Source organism: Aspergillus fumigatus, chromosome 7 (assembly GCF_000002655.1).
Source record: "Aspergillus fumigatus Af293 chromosome 7, whole genome shotgun sequence".
NCBI classification, from domain to species: Eukaryota; Fungi; Ascomycota; class Eurotiomycetes; order Eurotiales; family Aspergillaceae; genus Aspergillus; species Aspergillus fumigatus.
Window position 1 is genome coordinate 79327 of NC_007200.1, and position 21639 is coordinate 100965.

At 50.8% G+C, this 21639-nt stretch overlaps 8 protein-coding genes and 1 non-coding gene across 9 annotated transcripts; 3 read left to right on the top strand and 6 right to left on the bottom strand.

Moving 5' to 3' along the window:
* Positions 1 to 178: 178 nt before the first annotated feature.
* On the bottom strand, positions 179 to 2848 carry AFUA_7G00280 (MFS transporter). The gene is made up of 7 exons (XM_077805135.1): positions 2599 to 2848; positions 2528 to 2542; positions 2153 to 2475; positions 1838 to 2100; positions 1644 to 1784; positions 1363 to 1591; positions 179 to 1282 (listed from the first exon to the last, which is right to left on the bottom strand). Exons 1-7 carry the CDS (start codon positions 2794 to 2796, stop codon positions 1144 to 1146), a joined length of 1308 nt encoding a protein of 435 aa, XP_077661265.1. The 5' UTR covers positions 2797 to 2848; the 3' UTR covers positions 179 to 1143.
* Positions 2849 to 4140: 1292 nt separating this feature from the next.
* Positions 4141 to 6105, top strand: AFUA_7G00290 (cytochrome P450). Its single transcript, XM_741807.2, has 4 exons — positions 4141 to 4882; positions 4952 to 5266; positions 5325 to 5491; positions 5541 to 6105. Exons 1-4 carry the CDS (start codon positions 4247 to 4249, stop codon positions 5716 to 5718), a joined length of 1296 nt encoding a protein of 431 aa, XP_746900.1. The 5' UTR covers positions 4141 to 4246; the 3' UTR covers positions 5719 to 6105.
* Positions 6106 to 7022: 917 nt separating this feature from the next.
* On the bottom strand, positions 7023 to 10333 carry AFUA_7G00300 (putative squalene-hopene-cyclase; the record flags this gene model as incomplete). Its single annotated transcript, XM_741806.1, has 3 exons — positions 7023 to 7244; positions 7885 to 8095; positions 8316 to 10333. The coding sequence occupies 3 exons, from the start codon at positions 10331 to 10333 to the stop codon at positions 7023 to 7025; spliced, it is 2451 nt and encodes an 816-aa protein (XP_746899.1).
* Positions 8050 to 8160, bottom strand: tL(CAG)4. Its single transcript has 2 exons — positions 8123 to 8160; positions 8050 to 8093 (listed from the first exon to the last, which is right to left on the bottom strand). It is a non-coding gene (tRNA).
* Positions 10334 to 12705: 2372 nt separating the features above from the next.
* On the bottom strand, positions 12706 to 13053 carry AFUA_7G00310 (uncharacterized protein; the record flags this gene model as incomplete). The annotated part of the gene is made up of 1 exon (XM_741805.1): positions 12706 to 13053. One exon carries the CDS (start codon positions 13051 to 13053, stop codon positions 12706 to 12708), a length of 348 nt encoding a protein of 115 aa, XP_746898.1.
* A 2295-nt stretch (positions 13054 to 15348) lies between these two features.
* Positions 15349 to 16275, top strand: AFUA_7G00320 (extracelular proline-glycine rich protein; the record flags this gene model as incomplete). Its single annotated transcript, XM_741804.1, has 1 exon — positions 15349 to 16275. One exon carries the CDS (start codon positions 15349 to 15351, stop codon positions 16273 to 16275), a length of 927 nt encoding a protein of 308 aa, XP_746897.1.
* Positions 16276 to 16787: 512 nt separating this feature from the next.
* Positions 16788 to 18354, bottom strand: AFUA_7G00330 (uncharacterized protein; the record flags this gene model as incomplete). The annotated part of the gene is made up of 2 exons (XM_077805136.1): positions 17988 to 18354; positions 16788 to 17909 (listed from the first exon to the last, which is right to left on the bottom strand). The coding sequence occupies exons 1-2, from the start codon at positions 18045 to 18047 to the stop codon at positions 16788 to 16790; spliced, it is 1182 nt and encodes a 393-aa protein (XP_077661266.1). The 5' UTR covers positions 18048 to 18354.
* A 73-nt stretch (positions 18355 to 18427) lies between these two features.
* AFUA_7G00340 (MBL fold metallo-hydrolase) lies at positions 18428 to 19787 on the bottom strand (the record flags this gene model as incomplete). Its single annotated transcript, XM_741802.2, has 2 exons — positions 18428 to 18975; positions 19031 to 19787. 2 exons carry the CDS (start codon positions 19785 to 19787, stop codon positions 18566 to 18568), a joined length of 1167 nt encoding a protein of 388 aa, XP_746895.2. The 3' UTR covers positions 18428 to 18565.
* Positions 19788 to 20199: 412 nt separating this feature from the next.
* AFUA_7G00350 (NAD(P)/FAD-dependent oxidoreductase) lies at positions 20200 to 21570 on the top strand (the record flags this gene model as incomplete). Its single annotated transcript, XM_741801.2, has 1 exon — positions 20200 to 21570. One exon carries the CDS (start codon positions 20200 to 20202, stop codon positions 21568 to 21570), a length of 1371 nt encoding a protein of 456 aa, XP_746894.2.
* Between the last annotated feature and the right edge of the window lie 69 nt (positions 21571 to 21639).

Genomic DNA, 21639 nt, shown 5'->3' on the forward strand with positions numbered 1-21639 from the left:
AATTCGTTTGAAGTAAGAGTCACGGGTGGCTACATGTTTTTAAATAGTGCCACTTCTACAGCTAACCTTATGATGTAGTCTACAGTGATCCAGGTTCCGTATAAAGAGATACTGTATTCTTATTAACAAGTTGGGTATACACCGTCGTGAAACGAAACGATGGTTAGACGGCTTTCACTCACTTCCAGTTCCTTTGGGCACGCGATTCTATTCGGGCCTGTCGTCCTACGGGTACCTTGCTCACGGCGGGAATACCGTGGACAATTCAGGCTGCCTTGATGATGGAGAAAAGCGAGTATAGAGAGCATGGAAGGCGTGTATCATATGTGCAATCTGCAATATAACGAAGTGTCGGTCGTCCTATCTTCGTCGTCCACACGTACAGAGTCTCGAAGGAAGGGCTGACTCGGGACCATGGCCGTTTGATCGATGGTAAGATAGAAAGGGTTAGAAACGGTGAATGCTGAGCATCAACTATTAAAGACATTGAAACATTCATGATTCTTCCATTCCTCCTCGCTGCGTAGCTGCTGAGAGCCTTCTGTTCCCTACTAGCAGTAGTAGTATTCCTTCTCGGCCAGCCTCTTTGCTGTCACGAGAAATACTCAAGTATGGCCAGTTGCATTTCCTTCTGTGACACGAGACTTGCTCTTCATGATTCTTTCCAACATCATTCCAATCCTTCTCTTTTCGAAGGAAGCCAACATCGACAGAGAACCTCGACATCTATGTGCGAGTAGAACGACCGCAGCGGAGCCGGTTGCAGACTTTCACGCGTGGTCAACCGACTACGGTAAGAGCTGTGATGTGTCGGGCCTGGAGCATTTCCTGTTATGGTGAGGGACGCAAGCGAGGAGGCTTCAAGGGGGTGGATTGGCGCAGACCATATGCTGAAGATTTTTACAGTTCCATATCAACAGGACTAGATGATTCCACAGTCTAGGTAGATTGGATTGAATTAGAAGAGGCCGTGGTTCCTAATTAACCTTTCGTTACCGCCATGTTGACATTTGCTTCTGCTCTATTGTTTGAAATAAAGCTTTTTCTCTCCCTTTTTGTTAGTCCCCTATAATACGTGGTTCAATGCCTTCCCTTTCATCATACATGCTCTCCATGCATCTTATATAATACTTGTATACAGCCTCAAGCGCTGTGTGAACGATCCTTATTCCGAGGAAGTAGCACCCAGATAATGATCATGAGGACCAACAATGAGAGAATGAACGGTTGCAGGCTTTGCACACCGCGCGCCCCGGATATCGCACCAGCAGCAAAGGGCAGTCTACGCCCAATGGGAATACACAGGTTAGCGTGATACTCAAACGGATCTCATAAGCATCGTCACCAAGGACGCAAACTTACATTGCGGCACCACCGCCTGCCAATGATGACGCGAGCCCAATGCCCGGGGTATGCAGATGCTTCGGAAGCAGCTTGGCCGCCACTACAACTGCCGCAGGAAAGAGAGGGCCGGTAAAGAAACCGAGCATCGAGACAGCAACGGCAGAGACGACAAACTTTGGGACCAGCCAAAAGACAAGTTCCAGGGCAATTGAAATAGCAAGGTATATAGTGATGGCAGTCCGCTCTCCTTCATTCTAGTCAGCATTCAATCGCTAGGGCTGCGTAGAGGGGATACATGCCCAACCAGTCGTTCACGAAGCCCAGAACCAGACGCCCGACAGTGACGCCAGCCCAAAAGCCAGTTGGAACCAGACCCGATTCGAATGGCTTTCCGTTACGTTCCTGAATCATGAAATCGACAACCCAGCCACCCACCGACACTGTCAGACTTAGCAATCAGGTCATTTGCTCCAGAGAAGGTCAGACAACGCACCCTCGACACCCATGTACACAAACAGCCAGCTGGCGATCAGCCAGGTAATGGGACTTTTCATTGCCTCCGTGGTTCGGCTCCCACCGCTGCTATCGGGGCTCCTGCGGTTTTTGGCTCTGTAGCTAACTGCATTTTCTTGCCAGAATGTAGCCACGCTGGTCAACAGTTCCAGAACGGAGCCCCCAAGAAGAGTGTAGTAGAAATAGTTCCAGTGCAGGCCCGACTTGATCATCTGCGTCGCGATTGTTGGGCTCAGTGTTGCCCTGGGTCGACCGTCAGTATTGCTGTAACGGTCATCGCACATGTTTGACGTACCCCACACCATAAAACGCCCCGAGGAGCCCCGTCATGGTGTTTGCATTGGCCATATCGGCGACCCAGGAGTTCCATGCAGCGTCAATGAGGCCATTGCCCAAGCCAACGATCACGTAGACGGCCAACATTACCGGCCAGGGCGGGTGGATGGCCATGATCACGAACGGAGCGATGTGGCATAGCGGACCAATGATCGCAATCCCTCGTTGTCCAAGCGTCATATGAATCTTGTTGACGACAAGAGTGGCAATTGCGTATCCGGCAAATGGGGTCACGAAGATTAAGGAGACCACAGTGGTCGACAGTTTATAGTCTTCGCGAAGCTACATGGTGTTAGTTTCTCGGTGATGAGAATTAGTTCAATTCTGTGCATACATATGGGACGAGTGCCTGGGAGAGAAATCATTAGTTTGTACCATGGGTCTGTCTATACAAGGAGAGCTCACTCCGTAGACACCGTCGCTGGCTCCTACGACGGCGAAACTGGCGAATGTAGCTAACACGCGCCATTTGTTAATGGGAGGGTCATTCCATTTTTGCTTTGCTTGAACAATGGCATCGTCACCAGTCGGACCAAATGTGTGGACTGAGCGCTGTGACTCTTGTTGTCCTGGTGGCGCAAGCTCAACCGTTGTCGTCGACATATTCGCTGTTCCAGAAGAGAGAAATATGATGAGACACAAGGAGCCAGATGGCGACGAGAAGATTACGAGATATTAGTGCTGCCACGAGTCAATAAATACTGCCTTGAGCATCTTTCCCCACTTGATGAGTCAAGAACTTGTTCTTTCTTCTTGGAAGCTGACCCACTGAGGCAGAACCAGAACACATCTATGGACAGCCAAGTCTTTAGCCTCTAGACTATGGATGTGGGTAGAAAGGTGTTTCACTGCCCTTTCTGACACCCAAGCCACAGTGCCTTTTAACGCCTTCTGGAAGTTGGCAGCTGCATCTACCCACGTTTCTGGAGTGTGGAATTTGGAGGATCAATAAGGACATTGATTGAACACACTGAAGGCACAGCTGACTTAGCAGGTATTTTTAAGGCTTCCTTGTGCATTCGGCAGTGGAACTGTCGCCTAAATCTCCGATCCCTGTCGTGCTACCCTTTGTCTGTGCCTTCAGTGCGAGCTCAGAGGTTCACTATGCCGAATTACTGAACCGTAAATTTATTGGCCAAAGCGATCGGCTCCTTTGGCCGGATTCAAGCCTAAGTCCTGATCATACACTTGGTCAGCAGAATCAAACCATAGGTCTAATAGCAAAACTGTATATTGACCAAGATTGCACCTGCGCGCCACCACTAGTGACACCAAGATAGATGACGTATACCATACTCGGGAGCCAAGTCAAGCAATAGCAACACAGAGCGAACAGTGATTGTGATAGACTCAAGACGCACAAGTAGTTTAATTAGCTGGAAGGCTACCCTTTACATGCATCCCATGAGTTTCGGCTGTGTAATGGATTCTCGCACTTGGAGGGGAGGTGATTTGCTCATGCCACACGGCCTGATATCCGGGTGCTCTCAATAATTCTGCAAATCTTAAACTGGCTAGGAGTGCTCATTAGCACATATGCTGGAGAGGCGGCACCGGGGAAGAGACCTGGAAATTGCGAGATCGGGTTGTTTGCAGTCCGGTCTATTATGCCATCCTAAGTATCCATGTAATACTTTGAAGGGCGCTGGATTATGACGCAACAACGGTATCAGCTGCACCACCCTCAACTTTTTGATACATGATATAGAATCCTCGAATCTTGCTGTTTGCTTGGGATAAGCGTTGAGTTTCAAAATTCTCGCCGAGCACTGATTAAAGATAAATATGCATGAGTTATATGGGTACCTGTGTGGAAGGGGAGGAATTACCGTGGGCATTTCCCTGGTACAAACTGCAATTTCCTCATTTCTGGCTGTTGATGGGTGTAGGTTCTGACAAGGGATAGGTGGTCTGCTATGTAATCACCCAAGCCGTCTATAACGTGTTCCTCCATCCCTTAAGTCGCTTCCCCGGCCCACTATTGCACAGGGCGTCGCGGCTGGCATATGTCTATCGGTTGATCGGAGGGACGCTTACCTTGGACGCACTCGAAATGCATCAACGCTACGGAGATATTGTACGAGTCGCCCCTGATGAGCTCTTTTTCGCCCACCCAGATGCCTGGTCGGACATCCACAAGAAGACTGGGAGGGAGATGGATAAAGCGCCATGGTTCTACCGGCCTTTAGAACAGAGCCCACGATGCATTGTGGACGAAAGCCACGAGCAGCACAGCCGGCTGCGGCGACAAATGGCGCCTGGATTCTCAGAGAAATCTATGCGAGACCAGGAGCCGATCATCCGGGGTTATGTAGACCTCCTGCTGCAAAGATTGCTGGAAAAGAGCAATGACGGTCAGCCCGTTGTCATCTCAGACTGGTTCAACTACACTACGTTTGATATAATTGGTGACCTGGTCTTCGGGGAGCCTTTTGAATGCTTGGGGTCTTCGAAGTATGATGGGTGGATCAAGAGTATTTTTGAATCCCTTCGCCCCTTAACAATTGTGCAAGCTCTCTCGTTCTTTCCATGGTTGAAACGAATTGCCCTAGACACGGTCCCGAAGAATCTGCAAGGAGATATCAAGCAACAACAACAGCAGACAGAAGCCAAAATGCGGCGACGCATGGCTGTCACTGCAAGTCGGGGGGATCTGATGGAAGGATTGCTCAAGAAGAAAGACGAATTAGTTAGTAATTTGGCGCTTTGATTCAGGAATCGCATTGGCACTAACGGCCGTCCACTGACAAACTTACAGCACCTGAGCACTGAAGAGCTTATTGGTAATGCTCAAGTCCTCATCCTCGCAGGTTCAGAGACGACTGCATCCCTCCTCAGCGGAGTTATCTATCTACTGCTCCAGAATGCGGTGGCCTATCGGCAGTTAGTTGATGAGGTGCGCTCAACTTTTAACAGCGAGAAAGACATCAACTTTGTCAGTGTCAGCCAACTGTCATACATGCTGGCTTGTTTGAATGAAGCTTTGCGCATCTATCCACCAGTGGCGAACGGTCTGCCGCGTGTCGTTCCCAAGGGAGGAGCTCAGATTCTGGGACAGTATATTCCGGAACAGGTCCGAAGACATTGATATCTTGATGATTAATGAGCGATATCATTAACTACATCTACAGACATATGTGGCTATCCCCCAGTGGGCGCTCTACCACCGCGAGCAATACTTCGCTGAGCCTAACGATTTCCACCCTGAGCGGTTCCTGGGTGATCCTAAGTTTGCGAATGATCGACGAGATGCGCTGCAGCCATTCAGTGTTGGCCCACGAAACTGCCTTGGACGGAAGTAAGTCGACCTACATGTTGTATCGGGGAAGCTGATTGACCATATTTAGCCTTGCGTACGCGGAAATGCGTTTGATCCTCGCCCTTGTCATTTTTCACTTTGACATGAAGATTGATCCTGACTGTCGTGACTGGATCCAGCAGAGAAATTTCACCCTCTGGCAGAAGCCTCCACTTAAAGTCTACCTGAAGCCAGTTGCAAGGAAGTCAGAGCCTAATCAGGTGTAATGAGTAGTGGACTATATCAGTGCACCACGGGCAGAGGACTACACATCTACACTGGTGATAGGAACCGGCACATATGGATGGTATAACCCTCGCCTGCCCACGGAAGTCCGCGAAATGGGATCTATCGGGATCTCATGCATTGTGCCTTGGCAGGGGTAATTGTTGTGTGGAAATCCCAGGCCAGGAACCAACACATCAGGTCACTGGGCAGGACTATGGCGAAATTCCACAGTCAAGCAATTTGTGCAGTGGCACCTTGAAGAGGATCATGCATCAAGCCAGATAGATTTGCAAGCAACTGTAGCAAGGCAGACAACCATCAGCATCGAGGGCATTTAAGGCTATTACTTGCCGTTAATGCTTCATTTAGCAAACAGTAATTAATATCTGCCGAGCAACATCATCCAGCACCTGAAGCATATTATGCTAGTCGATCGCAAGCTGAACTCGGAGCGAACCAACTGAGCTCAAGAGAGGTGCGGTTTCCTGCCCTGGAGCTTTGTAGGATTCGGTAAAACCATCAAATATTAGTAATCACTAATTTAAGGATTGCTTAAGAAATTTGAATGCTGGCAGTTTGAGTAGACCTGCAGCAGATAAGTTACTTGAAAGACTGATTGGCTAGAACGGAATGCTGATGCGGCACAATACTACTCTAGCGAACCAAGGGATCATCTTCAGTCCCAGAATCTGCACAGGACGGACCAAATCAAGTACTTGGACAGCCTTGTGGACAGTCTTCGACCCGTTGCAGCCAGATAACCAATGATGTAACACTGAAGAGGATCCTACAGTTGTATCCACGCTGTCGCAGTATGTTAACCATGCCATCTCACGAAAATGTGTCCAGACACGAATTCAGGCATAACGGTAAAACCTAGATTGTCATTCAATAAGCTCGTCATCATATCTACACCCTGAGTCCCTTCCAGCCGATGATTTCTGTTCGTTTGCTAGGGCCCGACCATACCCAGCGAGCTTTTTGAAAAACGAGGACCACCTCACATATAGTCTACTCAAGACTTCAACTACCCAAATCGGTGCATTTCTAGTCTGAAGAAGCCTGCAGTGACAGATCCTCCTGACACTACCGTTGCCAAGATGGGCTTGATCGAGGGGCTGCAGGCGGCTCTGGACTATCTCGAGAACCCTACTGCACTCACTGCAACGAGCGTCAGCATGTGTCTATGCTGGCTTGCTACTTACGCTGGAATGGTCCGCAAATCGTTTCAGGACCGTTCCTACAGCATGCCATTGATGCCACTTTGCTGCGATATCGCCTTTGAGTTCGTTTTCTCTGTGCTTTACCCCCCGACGGAGGCCCCAATTCTGCAGTATGTCTTTGGAAGCTGGATGGCGGGAAGTGTCATGGTGGTGTTCGCAACTATAAGGTTCATGCCTAATGAGTGGAAACATGCGCCGCTAGTCCAGCAGAATATTCTCTCGATACTCGCGGTTACTATTCTGGGTTGGATGACGGCACATTTGGCGTTAGTCGCCCAATTTGGGGCCGATGATGGATCAGCCTGGGGCGGTTGTCTCTGCCAATTACTTCTGGGTGCTTGTTCCCTGTGCCAACTGATTGTCCGGGGAAGCAGCCGGGGGGCATCCTTTTTCATTTGGTATGTCAGGGAACACAAGTGATCTCGCAACTAGGTTCGTAACTCATTAGTCTCTTACTGGTTGACAGGCTCAGTCGCTTTTTGGGCACTAATCTTGGTGTACTGTATTTTACTTTGCGGTTTCGCCACGGGCATGTTATATGGCACAGTCCGTTGGCATGGTGGAGTTCAGTCATCGCCTTTCTGATTGACAGTTGCTACGGGATCCTTCTCTGGCATATCCGACAGGCTGAGGGCAGGGACCAGCAGCAGAGAAAGGCTGGATCAGAGATAGGACCAAAATGAAGGGGCAAAAGCTGGAAGCTGGTGAAGGTTACGGGTAATTCCCTGGTCGCCGGACCATCTGGCAATCCTGTGTGAGCCATCCGCATCGACGGTTGTCCTTAAAACGATCTGGGAAGTCCGAGGAGTGGGAAGGCAACCAGCAAGTCTGGCTGAAAGTGTTGGAGTGGCCATTGAATTAAAAGAGTATATCTGCCAGAATATTGATGTTCCAGGGTACTGTTATAATGGCCACTCATTTGACTGAACCAGGAAGACTTACCTCGCTGCTCGTGGTCAACATCGAGGAATCCTCTGCTACACTGCCTGAAGTAAAACCAGGCCCCATCATTAACCCTCTAACCACCGTCCAGGTCATTCTGGAATCACTTTTACTGCCAAGGTCCATAGGAGTGGGTGCTAGATGGGCAAAAAGATAGAAGATGAATGACAAGGGTGGGATTCGAACCCACGCCCCTTTCGAGACACGGAAACTGATGACTCAGTTTTAAGGTCCAGTTCCTGAACCGTGCTCCTTGGACCACTCGGACACCTTGCCTGAACTGATCTTCTGTGTCGTTATTATGTTATACCTGGCATTACTTATTGCCAGAATACGTACAAACTGATCTGATGCAGGCTATCAGATAGAATAATAATTCTCAGCATAGTACATTCCCCGGCATCTTCATACCCCTCAGTGACTGCGCGTACCTGCCAATAGCCATCATGACGAAACAGTGCGAGCTATAGGAGGAGCTCTTGTGGGTGCAGGCCGGCGAACAAGCCCTCGTTGGCTGATCCTCCGTCCATATTGCCCCTCCAACAACGGCCTTGGTCTGCGTTCGTAGCAAATACTTCACGCCATCTCGAAGGATGCTATCAATAGGTGACAGATAAGGGAGTAACGCCAGAAGCGCCAAGGCCGTCTGTGACGCTGTGGACGGCCCACCTTTCTCTCTCCAGCATATGTCACCCCAGCCTCCATCTCGATTGCGGGCGCTCTCAAGCCAGTGGATCGCTTGAGACACGTCGTCGTTGATACTGTCATCTCTCTCGGTCCATCTGTTGCGCTCTTTGACCCCGATGAAATAGGCCAATGCGCGGAGGACAGCGCTTGTCGCGTAGATGTGATACCTGGTGCAGCACCCAAACCAGGCACCGCAGGGTTGTTGAGTGGCAGACAGGTAGTGTATTGCCCTTCGAGAAGCTGATGCGACCTGATCGACCAATATCCCTTGCGCAACCACTCTCGTGTCCCGTCGACTCACAGTCAGAAGCAGGCCGAAGGTTTCGAGGACATGCCCAGTCACGTCTGGCGTTGACTGACGCACAAGCTTGTCCGGTGAAGTTCGATAATGACTGCTGCTTAGAGATGTCCATCCACCATCCGCATTCTGTCGCTTCAGAAGCCATTGGAGAGCGTTGGCGACAAGGTGTGAGCGGAGCATGAGAGGATCCTGTCGAATTACCGCGTGAATCGCTGATGCCACATCATCCACATGACAGACACGAGTCTCAAAAGTCTTGGATGTGTCACTGTTAACATCTGGAAGCAAACAACGCTGCAGCCATTGTACAGACGTCCTGAACCATGGGGCATTCACGGCGATGCCAGCATCTTGGAGCCCCGTAATCATGCGACTGCTGTCGCGGAAGGTTGTATTCACACTCAAGACCCGCTTTCCACCCCCATCCTCATACACAAAGTGTCCGATATTGTCCAGAGTCGTGCGTAGAGAACGAGATGAGACCGAGTAACCCTCCAGCTCCAATGCAACTATCGCCATGTGCAGCGGCCGCGACAGAGGCCCGACGCCGCCCATTTCCCGCACGGTCTGAAGGATGAACGCAACACTCCGATCAAGCGCATAGCGTCGCAGCGGAAGGATGTATTTTAGCAAGTTTAGGAGATGTACAATCAAGTCTGTGGAGGTTGACGCCGGTGCAGTGTCCCCGCAAGTGCCAGGCGGGAAAGCGCAAAAGGCATTCTCTTGCGGTTCTTGTGGTTTGCATTGCAATTCATGCAAATATGAGCTGGCTGCACAGTCCTGAATGGGTAATGGAAAGATTGGGCGATGGTGGCAGAGGATGAGGAGAGGGATCAGCACTGTAAGGTCTACAGCTGGCCAGCAGCATATACTGCTGAGGATATATTGAGGCAGCAATACCAACTCCGGAGGCAGACTTCGAACCGCATTCCAAGGATATAGGCCGAACATTGCAAGATGAATGCGGGTGATAAAGCAAACATTTGCTATGCTTCCTTCCGCAAGGATAAAGGATTGAGATCTGCGCATCTGATGCACATTCCGTGAGACACCTAGAATTCTCAAGGCAAGATAGGCCTCAACCGTAACCGAAAGATCGCCACGGTCCCCGGGGCTGATGCCCCATGAGCCATCTGAGTTCTGGACAGAATAAAACCATGAAATGAAAGCATCTCGGTCTGTATCCAAGTTGCTGCCAAGAGCCTGGTGCATGAAGATATGCTCTGCGGTTGTTGCGATGCTGTTGATCCCGGTTTGTCCACGCCAGTTGCCGCCCGGTCTCCTCTGAACTTTGCTATATTGGGTGGCTAACTGAAGCACCTGATTCGTCTCTGACACCAGGCGTTGTTGCTCTGAAGGACAGCCAGCCATCGCAGTGGGTTGCGACCCCAACTCCACTGTACGAGACATTTTTATGTGGATATGTGGTTGAAAGGCCGACAAGCAGCACCCAGCAAGCATATGTATATCTACACCGTCGTGCAAATACTAGACTTAGAACTTTCGCCGGCCTTGCCTGCCGCCTCACTGATAACTGCATACTGGATACCAAAGGCCTGACTACGCTTACACTTTGGTCTTCTCGGAGACATTGTGCCTCTAGCCTGGTTTTACAGTTCTATGATCCGTATATCAGCACAGTAGACTTCAATCCCGCAGTCTCCTCCCCTCCAAACGAGCTGGTTGGATCAAGGGGGTTTTCCTGGAATCCACCATGTAAAAATGTTCCACTTCCGTGGAATGGGACTGACATGGACGCCGCCCCATTAACTTATCTTGATGTAGGTTTACTTCTTCCCGTCAATAAACTTTCTACGGGGTCCATGTGTAGGATTTCGAATTGGCCCCTGAGGTTGATCATGCTTGATTAATCGATGTCATGTCAGTTCGCCCAGGTGGCGAACGTCGTAGCAGTACCGGAAATTGACCTCGTCTTGTTTCTAGAAGGGCCCATGTAGGATTGATTGTTTGCTTGACATGCAATCGGCTGCGCAAGCTGAATTAGCCTCTGGTCAATTGACATCCTAGAGATGCAACTTGTTGGCAATCAAGGACGCAACTGGTAGGAGATTCCATTCGGCCCTCTACCAGTACCTTGGTCTAGATTCTTAGCCGGAGCATGCAAGGGACTTTGTGTGACATACCATCCACCCCCATGCAAGAACTGGGAAAGTGCTGTAAGAGGACAGGCAGTCGCATTAGTGATACCCTGGCAGAACCCGACTGTACCACGGATCCTTGACGGATACCGCAATAAACTCAGCCTGACAGTCCATGACATCTCCTTATCCACACTCAAGGCAGTGCGCCCCAGTGCGGAATCGCTTTACTCTTTCCTTGCCTAGCATGCCTGTGCTATGAACCATTTCTCACTTCATAGAGCGGGGGGCTTCTCAGAATGTCATCTCTGGAATCTATGACCTCACAGTGATTACCTGCTGAGGTAGTCTTTTTCCTTTCTGGAGTACGCTTTGACCTCGAGGAAATGCTCTGTGACCGTGTGCATCTACCGTCAACGTAGCCTCTCCGTGGATTCCGAATCTGCTCAAGCCTTAATCTGACAAGATAGGGCTGAAGACGTCAAGAAAGACATGACCCGAAACAGAGAGTTCCGTGACTGAGACGGCTGCAAATGACAACAGACCAGGGCGTACTTGCTTAGTTCCACTTTCCCTTAAATTGACAGAAATAACGCAGGGCATGACCTTTTCGCGCTTGGCAAGCCCCTTCTATTGCAGGCTTGTTCTGCAGAAGGGGATACTCTATTATTTCTCCAAAAATATCAATCTTAGAAGCTATACTGAGCCTACTAGCTGTACTCTATCTCCTACCACATACTCTTACAGTCTACATTGTCAGTTCATATACAGTCTGCATCATATGCAAGCGCTTTGGCTTTATACCAGCCTCTTTACTCCAGTACGAGGCAGGTAATTAGGTGAGAACCCTGTCAAGTGAGTGAAAGTAATGACTATGCTCACTCCTAGCTAGCTATATTCAACAGTGCCATTAAGCAGTATTCTATCCTTGTTGTACAATAATGAGCTAGATGTGAATTTAAATATATATGAGCTTCAGGGATTACACAGCTTGTTTCTCTTTGTGCACTTGTCTAGCATACCAAGGATTAATTCTGTATCTCATATCATTCGGTGCCTGTCATCAATGTACGTGAAGACCTTGATAGAGAATAGGAGAGACTGTCCGTAGTAAACTAACTACATTCTTTCCAACTAACACAGCATATGTAGATTCAGCAGCGCATCAATATACGCTAAGACTAATGACCCCATCAGTATCATCACCTTCAATCCAGGTCAATAGGCAGTTCAAGCCACCCCAGTCGAGCCTTATAGCACTGTAGCAGGCTTTTAGTTAACCTTTTTCAAACACACTCAGACAGTGGCACTCAACAATACATGTATATTTCCGCCACAAATTATCCTCTCGCGTCTTTTTTTAAGATGTTCAATATCATGGTTACCACAATATAGGCGATGATTAGTTTGAGCAGATGAAGACCAGATGACGACCAGGGCTCATGAGTACGGCGTGTCAGTAAGAAATAATTTAATTTATCTTCCAAAGAAAGAAAAGCTCACCGTGCATGACATGACGTCTGGAGCCGAAAGGTAGATATATCGACTTAGTTGTTACCCTAGTGATCTTCTACGTGGGCATACCCGCGCTTGGGTATACCTTTTCCTGCTCGGACTCATGCCATTTCCCATATGCTGCTCCTCTGGTATGACTGTCCTTCGTGGTAGAACTCCTGGTCCCTATGGACATCCAAGGTGGGCGCGGCAACCCACATACCCCATGGCAGTTGTGGCCTATGGGCAAGGTAATCCCAGATGGATACATGACTTCCCAGTCGGCTGCATACGGAAACACAGAGTCAGATGTACTGTTTCCCGGACAGCACTATCTATGTAGTGGAGCTTCTTGAAGGACATTGGGGCTCCCCATTCTTCCTCTGAACTGGGGACTGTTGCAGCTTCTTGCCGAAGCCGCTGATGCAATCTGTTTTCTGGCTTTGAGCTGGTAATATCCGAGATCGCAGCGGAGGTAGGGACGACAGTCAGATATGGGACACCTGCTCTGTTTCCTCCTGTCCAGCCTCTGAGAAAGTGCCAAGCAGCAGCTGTAAGAACTAAGAGCACCCTAAAACGGCAGTCCATCTTTGATGCCGTTAAACCAACATATCGGTCATATTCCTTAGACACGTATCCTTATACGCTTGGCATAAATGCTAAGGCTGCTTTCAACCCCAGGGTTATTAGGCTGTGTCGTAAGCTTCGAACTCGGTACCATTGTTTGCGTCAAACTCGCCTCATACGGGACTGACATGAGCGAGACGATTTTCAGTCATAACAGATACCCAAGAAAATCACTCTGCAGAAGGCATGCCTCTCATGACAGTATACAGCCATTTATTTCGTGCGCAGTATGCAACAACCCATGCAAAAGCAGCAGGGTACTCCAGCCATGTGGTGTGCCAGTGGACCACAGGCACATCTGACGTTGAAGCTACTCGACCTTACATCCAAGTTGCCGTTTGGACATTGGGTGTAATGGCTATCGTTGTATTCCAATTCAGCCCAATATAGATGTTGCGTAGGCGATAATCTTTCAGCGATATAATGGTGAAAACTTGTTGCATGTCGCACTACTGAGCCGCACCCACGCGGCCAGCTTTGCTAGTTCCGAGGGCAAAGAGCGATACATCAAGTAATCAAAGATCTCAAAAATTTGATGGAGCTCGGCTTGGATTCGTTTCAAGAAGGTCACAAACAACAGTCTGCTGCGGTGGGTTCATTTCTGTCTGGGGTCATGGGTCCATCCTCCGGGTATAGGACGTCGCAGCCCCAAAGAGTAAAAGTGGCATTCTTGCTCTTTTTCAGAAGAAGACAGACCAAGAGATGGCGCGAGGTTTGCAGGCTTGGTTAACTCTAAATTCACATCAGATTAGCGTGATCAGAGTTCTTGCCAATGAATCAACCTAGGACATGATATTACAGAACAGCAGTACCTAGTCTTCTACCTTCGATTCAAGTCACCCTCTTTAACAGAGAAGTTGAAAACGGCTGTTAGTTCAATCGAGATGCATGATGTGGTCTTCCGAGCTTCAAAGGATCATGATATCCTCCGTTCTGAAACATGGATGGCCCCAATGTCATTTCCCCTTCCAGCGGTCTGGATATCTCCCCAAGTGACCGCACAATACAGGCATGCCAAATGGCAGACTCTAGATGGGATTTTGTATACAGATTATCTACTTGAAACCCACCAAGGGACTGTCCTCTTGCCACCATTCCGTCTTCGCAGCCGCTATTTCATGTATCTGACTTAGTCTAGATGACCTTCTGTCCGTGACGTTTAGTAGCTACTATTTCCCAGCTCGTCCAGTCCCCACAGGTTTTCTAGGTTCTGAGTTAGTGCTTCATCTTGTTTCACCTTAATCCACATAAGGTATTGCGTACGTACTCAATAGTATACATGATACAGCCCTACCGATTTTAGTAGGGGCCTGTAAGCAAGAGCAATTCCCGAATTACCGCGAATGAGAGTACCTGGACCCCAACTGTGTCAACCTCCAATCCCACAATCAGGGGACAACGTCGCTGGACTCCCTGAGTTGTCCGCGAGGGATCCACAAGATCCTCCAACATAAGCTTAGCAGCTCAGTGCCCTTAACTTAAGACTGTTTCGACCGAAGCACAGACCAGGATGACGCGTACCACACACTATTTATGATACTGCTAGAGTCGAGAACTCGCTCACCAACGGCCCGAGTCTAACTTGAATCACTGGCGCCAGCTCGAGTCAGTAACGCTGCCAAATGCGTTTTGGCTTTTCTTGGCATCATTTATCAATCAGAAGCAGGTGGCGCCTTTGTTGTTTCACTTGCTCCAGCCGTCCCTCCACTGCAGTCGTCAGTCGTCTGTGACGACCTGGCAGCTTGTAGTGGGCAATGGCGCTGCAGGACGATCCCTGGGTCTAGACGCTGGTTCATTGTGTCCTGCCTCTGTCGAGCAGAGTCTGTAGGTCGAAGCAGGTGTTTGTCTCTCTTGCTCATCGTTGCGAGTGTTGCCCAAATCTTTCTCCACCTGACGATCCCTCTAAGCTGACGTGTACCAGCTTGGTGGCTTCAGTGTTGAAGCAGTGTCAAAGGTGGAGGAAGCATGGCACAGAGAAGGTCTCCATACTGAGCAGACTCAGTATGGACTAATGGCCCTATTTGGAAATCCCTAGTCGACTGCATGCCTATATAAATGCCGTCAAATCCGCTCTCAGAATCCCTATTCTTCTCCTCATAGTCCCGGTGACTCCAGAATCTAGCACACAACTTTCCATTCTTTTCAAACTTTCACACTCACACTCTTTGACTTCAAGGCCTGGTTGCCATCTTCAATCCTTCCACTTCGAATCAGATCTTCTACGTCACATAATCCGTCCATTCTATCCACTTCACAATGAAGCCTCAGACTGCTGCTTTCCTGCTCAGCCTTCTCGGCTCTACCCTGGCTGCCCCCATCCAGCATGCCGACAAAGGGTCCGATGTAAAGCCCACTCCTACCGGACGGGGCGCTCCTGGCGGATTCTTCACTGGCTTCCCCTCTGGTGTCCCCTCTGGCCTGCCATCCGGTTTCCCTGGTGGTCCAGTACCTGGAGGATTTGGTGGCGATGGCCCGAACGGCCCCATTCCATCCGGCCCTGCTCCCTCTGGCGCTCCCCAAGGTGAGGAGGGCAGTTCTTCCTTCGGCGGCCAAGGAGTTCAGGCCCGCTCGCCACAGGATTTCGAGGACTCAGGCGCTGCTCCATCTGGAGCTATTCCCTCTGGTGCCATACCCACCGGCGCTGTTCCCTCGGGCGCTCCCAATGGCTTTGGCGGTTTCGGACAGGGCGGTCACGGCGGCCCAGGAGGCCCAGGCGAGGAAGGCTCTGGTCCTTCTCCTACCGGCGCTGTCCCTTCCGGAGCCATCCCCTCTGGAGCCGCTCCTTCCGGCGCAGTTGGAGGCTTTGACGGCTTCGGACAGGCATCTGAGAACTCTGGCAACGCCCAGTTCCAATCTTCTGGCACCTCGCCATTTGGTGCTTCCCATTCTGGATCGGCTAGCGGTCATCAGGGCGGCCGTCACGGTGGTGACTACCGTGGTCAGCACGGCAACGGCTCTGGCGCGATTCCTTCCGGTGCTGCTCCTTCTGGTGCCGCTCCCTCTGGCGCTGCGGGAGGTTTCCCTGGTTTTGGACAGGGCGGCGAGGGCTCTGGCCCCTCTCCTACTGGCGCTGTCCCCTCTGGTGCTGCCGGATTTGGTGGTCAGGGTCACGGCCAGGGCCAGGGTTCATTCCCCACCGGCGTCGCTCCATCTGACGTCCCCTCTGCTCAGCCTACTGCTTGAAGCGTCGACAATCTTCTGAGGAGATAATGGGGTACTATGTTGGGCCTTTGGTCAAGCAATGGAGTTGGATCACGGCCTGTATGTCTGATCTGGGGGACTGGTACAAGTTTGAGAGACGTGGGACAGATCTGGTGTATAATATATAAGAATTCAGAAACTTATCTTCAATCATAATGTGCTCAGAAATCAAGGTACTTCATCACCCAGACGGAGTCAATGACATAGAGATATCAGATATCCGATCTGAATCGACACAGGTTTTGTGCTTGCACTTCTTGTAGCTCCCACCATTTGCCAATACGCTCACGGTCGAAGCAGGATATCTAATAGATCATGGTCGTACTTGCATCGTGTTGGTCGTACAAGCAATCGAACTGATGGAATCGCACCCATGGGCCCAGTCCCCTTAACATCAACACTTGGCTGGCGTTGGGTGCATGGTCCGGTCAACCACAAGGAACTGGGACCCTCCAAGCATTCAGTGACTCGGCCTCATAGGCTTGTGTAACCTGTTACACCTGCTCAGATGGCATGCTAAGCGGTAACCTACCACAAAGCAAGCCTCCCGTTTGGTCACAGGAGTCGGGTTCGATTGATCGCGCTTGGTCGCTTTTGGTGCTCGAAATTAACTCGCAATTTGTCGGGTGTTTCTCTACATTTTCCAAGTATGACATGACGCGTTCCACCAGTATCCTCCTCGGCTCGGCTTGATCCTCATCGCTCAGCGCATGCGAGGCGTTCGGGATGATCATGCTGTTGCTGTCCCAACGGTCGCCGGCTGCCAGGGACCATCGCTTCAACAAATGCTCCTTGTCAACCCACGGTGGCACCGACTGGTCTCTTCCGGAATACAAGACTAACAGTTTTGAACCCAGCAGACCGCGCGACCCCAGCTGGCCAAAGGTCTTCTGCATCTGGTCATCGGTGAGGTCGGAGCTGAACAAATCGTCTTCTTCCGGTTTCTCTGGACTATCTGGGCTGGCCAGGCTCAGAAACCGTCGACTGCTCACGGGTGTTGAGCTCGGATACCCGATCCGAGTTGTTGCCGACAGGGGGAGGATGGTGTCGAGGGTGTCATCATCTTCATAAGGGGTAGATCGGGCACGCGCAATAGTTCTCTGGTATATCTCGCGCATTCTTCCCGGCCCGTCCCTATCCGTTCCGTCTCGGATGACCCAAGTGATCGCTTCCCGGTCTGAGACAGGCGCTTGCATGACGGCTCCGTCGACGGGAGGCCGCTTGGGAGGTTCTACTGCCGCATCCTTGTCCAGCACCGGGTGACGCGGTCGCGGATTCGCACAACTCAAGTAGTGCATGACATCTTGACTGCCCGTCGAATGACCCATAATCACGATCTTCCCTGCGCCGAATAACCCCTGCTTGTACTCCCGAGCATACTGCACACAGCGCGCAATCTCATCGATGTCTTTGCCCAAATGACCCACTCCCCATCCGCTATACGAGGAAGAGAGAATGGGTGAGAAAACGGACCAGGGTGTATATTCCAGCGCTGTAATGATGTCGGTCAGGTATTCGACAGTGCCGAGTCCGTCGCCCAGGCCGCCGATGAACACGAGGGTGTTTGGTTTTCTAACGAGGCCGTTGGTATACTCGAAAGCGACCAATCCTTCACACTGGTCAATTGATGAGTTGTTAGCGTGTAAGTCCCAAAGCCTGTCGGATGAAGCCCGCGCGTCTTACGGAGTACATACATAGGGATGCAGAATACCCGCATGGCCCTTGGTTCGTGGTTGCCGCAAAGGAAGCTGCATTTTGCGGTCGCAAATCAGCAGAACTGGCACAACCGTACCGGTTATATTTGCTGTATGCTTTGCTGAATCAAGAGAGATGACACTGGGAGTGATGAAGAGAACAGGAGTTGTTTGGCGTCTTGACAGAGGAAGGGAGAAAGGGAAGATTCGTTGGAGACAGCTTCACCAGCCCTACCGGGAAAACCTCGGCCCGCAGCAGCTGTGGTAGACTGAATTAGGACGAATCATTCAAATACCATGGTATACTGATCCAACTGTATACCATGTACGTATAAATAGAAGCCAGATGTGCCTGTGTCATTACATGCTACAGATGTCTGATCTACAATTTGCCCTCTCGTTTCGGTTCTGTCAGGATCTGATAAGATTAGATGCAGTAGGATCTACAGAGTACAAAGCACTTGGCCTAACCCAATCGGGCGTTCCGTGCCGGCCGCAGAGGAATTAGACTACTATAATTACTTTTGGTATATGTACAAAATACCGGTATCTTGCTGCTTCATCTGACTGTGACAACACTACCATTTCAACCCCTTCAATTTTAACGGAAGGTGAAGCAACCGTTGCCCCGACTCTGTAGGTTTCGGCAATCGCCCTGCCCGAATGTTCATCTGCAGTGACTGGTGAAGCAGCCTCGGCTCCGCCAGCTTCGAGTCACGTTCCTTCCGGAGCGTGACAAATTCCTCTTCGGTAACGCCGTCTCTAAGATGTTTATTTTGCTGCCTATGCTCATGGACACTCAGCGAGGGGACGGGCTCCTTGCGCCCTTCGGGAGGATAGTCATGGCCCGTCCAGACCTTGACGTGATCGGGCAGGCCCAAGACCTTCCGCCCTGAACGATAGAGGTTGTTTGCACTGCCGCCAGGGAAATCGCAGCGTGCGGTGCCAATATCCGAATGGAAGATCAGATCACCGCAGAAAACATTGTCTAGCCGGTTCAATTAGCAATGCGACACAAAGTCAATGGGCGTGACTCGGCATACCTCCAATGCGGTATCCCAAATGGTCTGGCGTGTGTCCAGGAAGATGGATGGCCTGGGCCATCAGATTGCCAATCTTAAATGTCTCATCGTCCTCAAACAATTTGTCAAAGACATCTTTATATTCCTGTTCAGGAATGCCATATCTCTGCCCAAACAACTTCTGCACCTGCCCGATGCGCTTGCCGATCCCGATTCGTGGCCGGTGGCCTTGCTCCTCGGCCAAGCGCTTCTGCAGATACGACGCTGCAGTAAGATGATCTGCATGTGCATGGGTTTCAAGAATTCGGTCGACTTTGTATCCCTTCTCCTTGACCAAGGACAGAAGCGCGTCAGCGGACTCCGTGGTGATGCCCTGGGTAGCGGGGTCATAGTCCAGGACCGGATCGATGATGACGGCTGTTGATGTCGTTGGATCCGCCACCACGTATTGCCAGGTGCCTGTCTTGCTCTCAAACACATCGTGAATGGTCGGTTCTCCTGGTTCCATGGTTGCAGTGCTATACGTTACTCGATGAACGGGCCCATTCAGGGAGCTTTTGCTAGGATAGGCGCGATTATTCAGAGCACGGACTTTTGACAGCGGTCTTGTATAGACTGCTAACGGTCTCAGATGCACTTTTCCAGTCGTGTAGGGCGACTTCTGTGTAGCTCTATAAGGAAGAGGGCGCAGTGGCACTCGGACTGCAGTAGGAGGCGCCCCGAACAGACCCGCTGTTACTTGCCAATTTCTGCAGATGTGAGGTTGAATCGATGCCATGTTCAAATATGTCTGCGCTCAATAGCAGTGCCAAAGACACATGCGATCTGCAGCTGTTTATACATCCCTCGGTCTCTATGCAGCCAATGCATCGGGGATCGACCTGTACTCACTCGGCGATCCAAGCACATGACTTTGAATCGGCGACTGGCTTCTATGCATGACATCACTATTTATGCAGCTGACATAATAAATGCCAAGCATAACGAACTTAAACGTGGTCGCCGATACAGGGGCGGGTGGGCCCACCGGGCTTATCAGAATTTCTTATCGCACCATTCATAATCGCTCCTGATTGCGACATCCGGGGCCCTTTTTATCGGTCGTATTTCTGTAATCATCGTGCCGTTCAACTCTTGCTTCCTTTTGTTCACTTGCACTCCAGTTCTCTTACATCTTCCGGTCTCATATCATGTCAGTCATGTTTCGCAGCCGCGTAACAGTGGCAGCCTCTGCTGCTGTTTCTCACTCGGTATTTGCTGCACAGAATGCCTCGACGGTAACGCGGGGTTTCGCGACAGCTGCGGTGGGCACGTCGCGCAATCACAGAGTAGTCGTGGTGGGCGGTGGCAGCGCTGGTCTCACGGTCAGTCATCAGCTGCTTCGCACCGGAAAGTTCTCTCAAGACGACATTGCGGTGGTCGACCCCGCGATCTGGCATCACTATCAGCCCGGATGGACTCTTGTTGGCGGTGGTCTGAAGAACAAGGAGGATCTACGACAACCCCTCAACGGCCTGCTCGATCCCAAGCTCAGGTTCTACAACGACAGTGTGCACACGTTCTCGCCGGAAAACAACTTCATCACGCTCGCCAACGGCGACAAGGTCAACTATGAGCACTTGGTCGTTGTGCCCGGCATCAAGGTCGACTTCAGCAGCATCAAAGGTTTGCCTGAGGCTCTCGCGGATTCGAACTCGCTCGTTTCGTCCATCTACGGCTATGACACTTGCGACAAGGCCTACAGCTCCATCGAGAAACTGCAGAAAGGTACCGCCATTTTTACCCAGCCGGCTGGCGTGATCAAGTGCGCAGGCGCTCCCCAGAAGGTCATGTGGCTCGCGCTAGACTATTGGAAACGCGCCGGGCTCTACAACCCCAGCAACCCCTCGAGCGGAGCAATTCAGATCAGTTTCGCGACCGCGCTTCCCGGAATGTTCGGTGTGCCCAAATACAGCGCCAAGCTGGAGGAGCTGCGCAAGGAGAGAAAGGTGGAAGGACTGTTCCAGCACGACCTTGTCTCCATCGATGGCGACAAGGCGACTTTCAAGCGTCTGGATGGACAGGAGCAAGTGACCAGACGGTTCGATTTCCTGCATGTCGTGCCCAAGATGGGAGCGCATGCGTTTGTGAAGAACAGCCCTCTCGCCAATGAGGCTGGTTTCGTCGACGTCGACGACAACACCACTCGCCACAAGAAGTACGGCAATGTTTGGTCGGCCGGTGATGCCTCCAGTCTCCCCACGTCCAAGACGGCGGCTGCGATCACGGCACAGGCACCCGTGCTCGTCAGCAACCTGCTGCGAACCATGGAGGGCAAGGAGCTCGACTCCTCCTACGACGGCTACACCTCCTGTCCACTGCTGACCGAGTACGGCAAGGTCCTACTAGCAGAGTTCAAGTACGCAGGAGAACCCAAGGAGACGTTTGGTAAAATGCTGGGCATCGACCAGGCCACTCCTCGCCGTGCGTTCTACCACCTGAAGAAAGACTTCTTCCCCTGGGTCTACTACAACTACATGGTGAAGGGCACCTGGGGCGGTCCCAAGGGCTGGATCCGATAGACTGGAATTTTTTTCATGTATGATACTAGGTTATGGACAATAGAGTAACTGATTTGTAGCGAAGCAATC

Bases quoted from the DNA above. Each gene is read 5' to 3' on its own strand.
- AFUA_7G00290 (XM_741807.2), top strand. From the start codon at position 4,247: ATGCATCAACGCTACGGAGATATTGTACGAGTCGCCCCTGATGAGCTC. The intron at 5,267-5,324 runs GTCCGAAGACAT...CTACATCTACAG, and splicing joins GACAGTATATTCCGGAACAG to ACATATGTGGCTATCCCCCA. The intron at 5,492-5,540 runs GTAAGTCGACCT...GACCATATTTAG, and splicing joins CGAAACTGCCTTGGACGGAA to CCTTGCGTACGCGGAAATGC.
- AFUA_7G00280 (XM_077805135.1), bottom strand. From the start codon at position 2,796: ATGTCGACGACAACGGTTGAGCTTGCGCCACCAGGACAACAAGAGTCA. The intron at 2,101-2,152 runs GTACGTCAAACA...CGGTCGACCCAG, and splicing joins GGGGCGTTTTATGGTGTGGG to GGCAACACTGAGCCCAACAA. The intron at 1,283-1,362 runs GTAAGTTTGCGT...CATTGGGCGTAG, and splicing joins GCAGGCGGTGGTGCCGCAAT to ACTGCCCTTTGCTGCTGGTG.